At 43.1% G+C, this 9,399-nt stretch overlaps 1 protein-coding gene across 1 annotated transcript; it reads right to left on the minus strand.

The window, feature by feature from the left end:
* Positions 1–1,930: 1,930 nt before the first annotated feature.
* On the minus strand, positions 1,931–4,539 carry LOC109190184 (protein FAR1-RELATED SEQUENCE 5-like). The gene is made up of 3 exons (XM_019340635.1): positions 4,482–4,539; positions 3,012–3,852; positions 1,931–2,813 (listed from the first exon to the last, which is right to left on the minus strand). Exons 1-3 carry the CDS (start codon positions 4,537–4,539, stop codon positions 1,931–1,933), a joined length of 1,782 nt encoding a protein of 593 aa, XP_019196180.1.
* Positions 4,540–9,399: the final 4,860 nt, after the last annotated feature.

Raw genomic sequence — 9,399 nt, forward strand, 5'->3', positions numbered from 1 at the left:
ACCGACTGATGAACCGCAGCTCATCATAATGTTTGATCGCAACCAAACAGTGGACCGCAGCCCAAGAGAGTGTCATCTGACCGCAGCCAGGATAAAGGACGAACCGCAGCTCGTATAGAAACGTTTGATCGCAACCAAACGGTGGACCGCAGCCCAAGAGGATGTCATCTGACCGCAGCCAGGAATACCAATCTGACCGCAGCCAGCTTCTGAACCGCAGCTCAGGATAACCAATCCGATCGCAACCGAATTGGGGTAGCACCCACACATAACACATAGCAAGCACATGCAACCCACGTTACACATTGGGAAGGGGAATAAAGCGTATAACAAACCTATGCGTGATCCATCACATACTAAGAATAGTCCTAAGGGGTTCATACTTCCTTCACCTAGGTCAACGGGATACCAATTCATCTAGCATGCGATATAACAGACTCATAAACCTACGAACGGTACCCGAAACATCAAACTAGACATAGGCACGACAACGGGGTCCGTTGGGACACCACGGGGATCGGGGAAACATCAAACGGGGAGACCGGGAGCCCGAGGTAGTGTAATTTCCAGCGGGTAGCCGGTGGGTGGGGGTCCACCCGCCGGCTGTCCGCCGGCTGCCACTGTTCCGGGCAGCGGGTGCCCGGCGGGTAGCTGCCCGCCCGCCGGCTGCCCGCTGCCGGAGCTGCCCGAGAATGCCGCGGGTAGGTGGCGGGTCCCCTACCCCCACCTACCCCCCCACTGACTCTTTTCATCACTTTTCGCCCCGGGAACCGTTGTGGAACCCGAAACCATGCTTAGACACTTTACAACGCAATTAACAACAATAAGTAGACAATTAACGGATCAGATACGGGAAACGAACGGCACATGGCCTATCATGCTTTTCTAAACATAATCAACACCCAAACATGCAATTTCCCACCTGATAATCCAAGAATCAAAGTATACGGTACAACCTAGGGTTCTAATCACTTTTATATCAACAAGAATACGGTTCATCTTCTAATTGCAAGATTCGGTAGGAACAACACATAATCATCAAGGATACCAATTAATCATCAAGAACATCATAATCATCAAGAACAACACGAAATCATCAAGAATCCCAATTAATCATCAAGAACATCACAATTATCAAGAAACTCCAAATATCAAGATTATCAAGATTCCCCATGGAATCATTAAATCAACATCAATAATAATCATAGTAATTCGCCATTTACAATCATATGGGGGAAACCCTAAGGGGAAATCATAGCTATGAAAATAGGTTTTGTTGAGACATGGGTTACCTCTTAGCCTTAATTAATTCCTTGGCTATGAAGGATCTTTCTTTAAGCTTTCTTGATTTCTTCTAAGGGAATTCTTGGAGCTCTCTTGGGGAGGTGGGGCGTTTAGGCGTGTGGGAAGTTCTAGGTGTCTCCTAAGTCCCTTATTTATATATTTAGGAGTCCTAATCAGGAATTAATACTATAGGCTTGCTAATTCTATTTCTTTCGGAACTAAGGATTGGGTTTAGGGGTTGGGTTTATATATGAGGGCCCATGGACTACGGTGGGCCTTTTTCCCTAATTGATCATTATGATTTATTCCTTCTCTTGGGCTTATTGATTGATTAATTAAATGGTTTTAGGGGTCGTAACACGGGGTGTTACACAGATGATCGTGCCGTCACTCGCGAATTCATCTCTCAACTCTTTCAGTACCTCTACCATCCGAGCCTGACGGACCGTGCTCTCACCAACCATCCCAACACATGTTTGTATCTCAGACCACAGTTCTGAGGCACCTGATTTTGGGGGGTCACCATCAGAACGCCGCCCTCTGCATGCACCGCAACCTAGGTGCTTGCGCCAACGTTCCACAACGTACTAGGATGGTAATTGCTCTATATGTGCGGACTTGAACACTAGGAACATATGTCTGCAAATTAGACCCAATCGTTGGAACATCTTGCAGCTGCAAAAAGCAATACACCCGCTCGATTCGTATTGTACAGTGTGCGTGGTGGTGCAATCTCCTCCGATGTTGTAATAAATGGTCCCCCATCTTCACGGATGCCCACAACTTCGCAATAAAAGCAGGCAGCTTCAATCTCTTTCTGCAAAGCATAAAAAATAGTTAGTGTGAACAAATCTGCAGCGTGCCGCTCTAACGCCAAGGGAGTTTTAAACTCGGGCAAGGACCCCTCACACTGTGCATCCAGTTTAGCTTGATTGTGGCGTTGTGTGTCAAGGACGCTCTCGGTCTGCATGTAGAACTCTACCAAACTGGAGTGGAGGCGTGTGAACTTCCCATAAACACTGTTCTGTGCTTCGGACCGGGATGTGGTGCGTACCAACCCACTCATTGGTAAATCTAAAAAAAAAAAAGCTGGAATCCAATGATCCCTTTCTGCATACAATTTTTGAAACCACCGGTGATCAGATAAGTTGTATTTCTCCATCAGCAGCTGCCATTGCACTTCGTAGTCACCGGTAGAGGTTGTTTCGTTCCACACAATATCATTCAAACTCTTGCGGAACTCCTCATTGTTTGATAACCCAGGACCGACTTTTTCACTAACCTTCGTCATAATGTGCCACATGCAAAAACGGTGACGGCACCCTGGTAAAACCTGCTCCATAGCAATCTTCATAGCAGGGTCCTGATCGGTGACAGCACATAGAGGGGCCTTTCCCATTGCAAGGTTGAATCTTTCTAACAGCCAACTATACGATTCCACATCCTCTTTACTGAGCAACCCGGCGGCAAAAGTGATGCATCGTTTGTGGTTATCTACTCCAGTAAATGGGACAAACACCAAGTTGTACCTGCAATTAGAAGGCAATGCGAACAAATAAAGATGAAAAGTCCATCAGTATGGGGGTTAACCGTGGATTATTACTCAGTAGGTAATGTAGGATAGGCATTATATGGACAAACTTACTGGCAGAAATATTAAACTAAAATAAAGGGAAAAAAAATTAAAAACCCATTGCTATGCTATTGAAATGTAATATGTTGCACACTTGTTCGTGCTGTACGTGGCATCAAACGAAATCACGTCACCGTAACAAGAAAAACTCCGCCTACCAATAGGGTCGGCCCAAAAGAGCCGTGCGATGCGGTTCTCTTCGTCAAGGTGGTAATCGAAAAAGAAACTGTCACAGGCTCCACGCTTGGTTTTGAACCTTTCGATAATCATCTCACCATCAGCCACATCGACATACGTTTGCAAGTCCAGTTTAAAATTATGAAATTCCACATATGTTGCACCAACGTTCTCAAACGAACCTGCCACTTCCCTGCATAATCTGAACCCTGTAGAAGGGCCCACATTAGCTTTAAGACAATCTTCTAAAAATGCATGTTGGGTTACATTAAGTTTCCGGTTACCCCGCATAAATAATTTAGCACCCTCAGAGCACAAACTATGGTTGTGGTCCTCGACAAATTTAGACACCACAAACTCCCCAGTACTCTTTTTCTTCAACCCAAGCTTTGCATTGCACCCGACTCTGTTAGAAACCCTTCTCCGTCGTTGCTTATTGCTACTACTAGTACCACGGACGTCTAAGGTGGGTTTCCTCCCACCCCCTCCTTTGGCTCCTTGTCTGCTGCATACTAAAGAACGTCGGATAACATCCCCGCTACGATCTCGCTTAACACTACTCTGCCTGACGTCAAAACCACTAGCTCGCCCGTAGATCTTGTAGAATTCAACCCCTTCGTATACTGATTTAAAACACTGCCCGAGTACAGGTATGATTGTAGTGTCCACGTTGGGTTTCCAGTGTTGGTTGAGGGTGTTGGTTTTCCCCGGCGTGTAGTGCGTTGCATCTCTAGTACCGAAATCACCGTCAATTGACCCTGTAGTAGTCACAACCAACTTTAACTCCAAGATTCTAATAATTCTATAAATATATAAACTGAATAACAACTCAAATTTAGCATTATATTTATTTTATAACTTAACTACAAAAAATATCTTAATTTCATATTTCAATTTATTCTGTAGAATATATTTATATTATAAAATAGATTTGTAGAGGTACTGCTAGGGGGATGCATTCCAATTCAATACAATGCATTAGTAGGATTATTAAACCACAGTGTTGCATTAGTCTAATTAGTAACCAGTGTTGCACAGAAACTTTAACACAGTGTGCATCAATGCATCGATGCATAACTAATGAACAGTATCCCACAGTTCAGATGGGGAGGGGGGGGGGGGGGGGCGGCTTACGCCACAATGCAGATTGGGGGAATTAGAGATTATGGTCTCTGGGCGTTCAACTGGGGGTATTGGAGGGACGACAAAAAAAAAAAAAAATTCCAAAACATTACCACTCAGAATGGTGGCGGGGAGAGGATTCGGGTTTTGTTTGGATGCCAGTGACGGTGCATTCCCATAAATGGCGGGTGGGTAGAGGTAAAAAACGCCGCAATGCGATCGTACAGCAACACATCAAAAGATAACAAGGGGGTGGGGAGAATACCTGTCACACCGTGCTCAACCGCACCAGCCGTCGGGTGTCCATCACCGTGCGCGTCCATCGTCACCACGTGACCAGCGTTGTTGGTATCGGGATTCTCGGCAGTGTTGATATCAGAATTCAAGGTCGTTTGTCCGGAACTCTAAGCAGTGTTGGTGGCGGGATTCTATGTGTAAGAGTCATAGTTGGAGTAGGCTTCACTAATAAGTAACCAATTTTACATATTTGCATGGCTTGTCATCATGCGTGCAAGTGCAATGTAACGGGGTGGACGCTCATCGTGGGCGTTAGGATGTACATAATCAACGCTCCAGATGAGTGCACAGGTTCACACATAAATAAATGGTTTGCACCAGAAAACCACCCTATATATATATATATATATATATAAAGTTCCAGTGCGGGTGAATGCTTCCCGTGCGGTTGTGCAGGTGATTAATGTGCACGAGTTTTGTACCTTATGTACGTGAGTCTTGTGCTTAATGTGCGTGAGTTTTGTACTTAATGTGCGTGAGTGTGTAATGTTTAATGTGCGTGAGTTTTGTACTTAATGTGAGTGAGTCTTGTGCGTAATGTGCGTGAGTTTTGTGCTTAATGTGCGTGAGTGTGTACTTAATGTGAGTTGTTGTTGAAACTTTAAAGTACGTGCATGAGTTTCATGCTTAATGTGCGTGAGTTTTGCGCTTAATGTGCGTGAGTCGTGTGCTTAACGTGCGTGAGTTTTGTACTTAATTTGCGTGAGTGTGTACTTAATGTGAGTTGTTTTTAAAACTTAAGGTACGTGTGTTTTTGTGATTAACATGCGTGAGGCTTGTGCTTAACATGCGCGAGACTTGTACTTAACATGTGTGAGGCTTGTGCTTAACATACGTGAGATTTGTGTGCTTAATGTGCGTGTGTTGTGTACTTTAAGTGCGTCAGATTAATGCTTAACGTGCGTCCACCCGCACAACTGCACGGGAAGCCTCAAATGCACATGATCCCTTATATATATATATATATATATATATATATATATATATATATATATATATATATATATATATATATATATATATATATATATATATATATATATATATATATATATATATATATATGTTGGAGTTTACATTCAATCATGTGTAGAAGTCATGGAAGAAGAGACTTCTACTTGTCCCACGTTGCTTTCACAAGGGAACTTTTCTCCCTTTTTATTCACCAACCCAATTGGAGTACTTGAATTATTATGGAGGAAAAAGTAAGGGGGAATTCCACACGCGCGCATCGTCACCGCCCGGTCATTCCGTTCGGTTCGAACGCGCATTGCAGTGTGGTCGGGGTTGACATTTTGCGCCCCCTTCTGTTTTTTTTCCCCAATTTTTCAGTTAGAATTCCCATCCAGAATTTGTTTTGTGAAGAGTCTCTCCTGTCCACAATTAATTTGTGGAGTCAGAATTGAAAGCTACCGGGTTAAAAGACTCACGTAGTTTCCAGCAAATTGCTTTTAAGGTAGTGTCTCGTACACGTCAGGGATTCCTTTCTCCTTTCCGTTCTTAGTCTACAACAAAGTAGCCGAAAGCTATGACATTCTTTTTTGCAATTTCCCAACAGTTAAAAGCAATTTGAACAGAAAACAATGTCGACCTTCGTCTCCAAGCCAGCTTCTGACCTTGCCAAACTTCAACCACTTAATGGCCTCAATTACCGTCGGTGGGCTGTTAAGATGATGATCTACTTTGAATCTGTTGAGCTAGAATATATTTTGGAAGTTGATCCTGAGCCCACTCAATCTAAGAGTGCTGAATCCTCTCAACCTGAAAATCAAGATGACACTCCAGACCCGAAAATGCCTGATCCCAAAACCCCATCATCCGTGTCATCTGACAAGTCCCAAGAAGTTCATACCAAGTACGAAAGGGATAACAAAACCGTTCGTGGTACTTTGTTGCACCATATGACCGACAATCTATTAGACATATGTGCAAAGTACCGATCATCAAAGGAGATCTGGGAGATGTTGAAGAAGTACGGAGCAGATGATGCAAGACGCGGGAAGTACACAGTTGGGTGCTGGCTCAACTACAAGATGGTGGATTCAAAGCCAATCATCGAGCAGGTACACGAGTATGAAAACCTGGTGTCTGACCTAGAGGCCAAAGGTATTCCGGTAAGTATAATGCTGCAAACGTATGCCTTACTCGAGAAGCTACCGGAATCCTGGGGTGAATTCCAGAACAAGGCACGAATCCAAGGACTACTCTTGGGAACAAATGGTCAACCACATAAACATAGAAGATGCTTATCGCCAAAGGTATGTCTCTATTCCTGATAATTTAAAAGCTAACATAGTAGAATCCAATGGTGTGAAAGGTGATAGGTCTAAATCTGGGAATGGAGGACAAAACAAAAGCTGGAAGAAGGGGTTCAAGGTGAACAATGGCAACAAGTTCAAGAACAACAAGAACCAGAAACAAGAAAAATGAGGAGCCCGTTTCGTCTGTGGGAAAACTGGACATCGCGCAGCCCAATGTTAACATCGGAAGGGGGCAACCGAACAGAAGTCCAACCAACAAGAAAACAAGAGCCAAGCAAACGTGGTTGAAGAAACTGAGGTGATAGCAGCTGTGGTGACCTTGGAGGAAAACGTGGTGCAAGGTACTGAAGAGTGGATTATTGACACTGGAGCAACTCGCCATTTCTGCGCGAGTAGGATCATGTTCAAAGAGTTCCAAGCCTTTACTCAAGGACAAGGAAAACATATCTATATGGGGAACGATAGTACTTATTCTGGAAAGTATATGTTTCTGTCTAATGTGTTGTATGTCCCCACCCTACGAAGGAATTTGGTTTCAAGGCCCTTGTTAGGTAGGGTTGGGATCAAACTCGTGTTTGAGTCTGAGCGTATGATCATGACTCGTAGGGGGGGGGGGGGGGTATCTTGGAAAGGCTTATTTATGTGGGGGGGGCTGTTTCTTTTACCCCTCATTGCGTACACCTCTGCAAACATTGAAACTTTCATGAATAATCTTGCCACTCGCACTGGCGGTTCTGCGTATATTATTGTTTCCTTTGATGTGTGGCATGCTAGATTAGGACATATTGATTTTAAATGCATGAATAGGCTAAAAACCATGAATATGTTTTCTTTTTGAAAGTTACTGGCTCTATTACATTGTAGTATCTGTTCATATACTTTCTCAACCTACTGAAACACAAAGAACCAATAACGCCTCCACTGAGGCTCGAACTTATAATCTTCCAAATGGAAGTCCAACACGGGTACCATTAGACCACATAGTCCTGGTCCATGAATATGTTTTCAAGCTTACAAAATGATTCGTTTTCCCAATGTGAAGTATGTGCTGAGGCAAAATTAGCTAAAAAACCGTTCTTTACTGCAAAGCATCATACTGCGTGTGCTTTAGAGATAATTCACTCAGATATAGCTGACTTTAAGAATACTGAGACTAAAGGTGGGAAACAATATTATATATATTTTATAGATGATTTCACTGGGTTTTCAAAATTATATTTGCTTAGAACTAAAGATGAGGCAGAACAAAAATTCATTATCTTTAAGACTAAAGTAGAGAATCCGCTAGATAAAAAGATCAAAAGACTTAGATCTGACAGAGGCGGAGAATATGAGTCCATATCTCTTAAATCCTTTTGTGAAAAATATGGAATTATCCATGAAGTGACAGAGCCCTATTCACCACAACAAAATGGCATTGCTGAAAGGAAAAATAGAACCCTCAAGGAGATGATCAATGCTTTCTTGATAAGCTCGTGCGCTCTAACCTCACTGTGGGGAGAAGCTGCCCTTACAGCTAACCGCATCCTCAATAGGATACCTCATAAAGGGTATGAGAAAACTCCATATGAATTATTGAAAGGTTATGCTCCAAACTTAAAATACTTCAAAGTGTGGGGGTGCTTAGCTAAGGTAGGTCTTCCATCTTTTGGGAGACCCAACCTTGGACCTAAAACTTTAGAAGCAATTTTCGTGGGGTATGCAGAAAATAGTGCTGCATACAGGTTTATGTACATAGACAGTCGCTCTATGTGCGAGGCACGAGAGGCTGAGTTCTTCGAACATGTCTTCCCACTAAAACTTGCTTCAACTAACTCTGAAAGAGGATCCTCTTCACTACCTCCACCTTTTCAAACCGAGATCGAGACAGAAGAGCCTAGGAGGAGCAAGAGGCAAAGAACCGAAATGAGTTTTGGGCCTGATTTCATTACATACATATTTGAGCTAAATGACGTTAATGAAATTTCTGAGCAATTTGTATGTCAGCTAATCCTAGAAAAGGAACCAAAGTCCTTTGAGGCTGCCATGTGCTCAATCGATGCTGTCTTCTGGACAGAAGCTGTCCAAAGTGAGTTAGACTCAATTAAGTCTAATCACACTTGGGAAGTGGTAGACCTAACCAAAGGAGCCAAACCAATTGGTTGCAAGTGGATCTTTAAAAGAAAACTAAGACCAGACGGGTCAATCAAAAGGTTCAAGGCTAGACTTGTGGCTAAGGGTTATAAACTGAAATTTGGTGAAGACTACTTCTGCACGTATTCACCCGTGACCAAAATAGCCACAATACGTGTGTTGTTTGCCCTGGCCTCATCCCACAAGTGGATAGTCCATCAAATGGACGTAAAAATAGCCTTCCCTAAATGAGGATCTAGAGGAAAAAATCTACATGGATCAACCACCTGGGTGCATTGATCTAGAGCAAGAAGGAAAGGTATGTAGACTTATAAAATCTCTGTACAGATTAAAACAAGCTCCCAAACAGTGGTATGAGAAGTTTCATAAAACACTGTTAGATCTGGGTTACTCGGTAAACAGATCGGATGCTTGCTTGTACTCGAAGGAGATTAAGTCCAACACCATTCTTATATGCATTTATGTAGACGACATGTTAATCTTCAGTCCACA

The sequence above is a fragment of the Ipomoea nil genome, unplaced genomic scaffold (genome assembly GCF_001879475.1).
Source record: "Ipomoea nil cultivar Tokyo-kokei standard unplaced genomic scaffold, Asagao_1.1 scaffold1574, whole genome shotgun sequence".
NCBI classification, from domain to species: Eukaryota; Viridiplantae; Streptophyta; class Magnoliopsida; order Solanales; family Convolvulaceae; genus Ipomoea; species Ipomoea nil.

Excerpts from the sequence above, each read along its gene's own strand:
- LOC109190184 (XM_019340635.1), bottom strand. The coding sequence starts at position 4,539 with ATGGACGCGCACGGTGATGGACACCCGACGGCTGGTGCGGTTGAGCAC. Across the intron at positions 3,853-4,481 it reads GGTTGAGCACGGTGTGACAG|GGTCAATTGACGGTGATTTC; the intron begins GTATTCTCCCCA and ends TGACTACTACAG. Across the intron at positions 2,814-3,011 it reads GCCACGTACAGCACGAACAA|GTACAACTTGGTGTTTGTCC; the intron begins GTGTGCAACATA and ends TTCTAATTGCAG.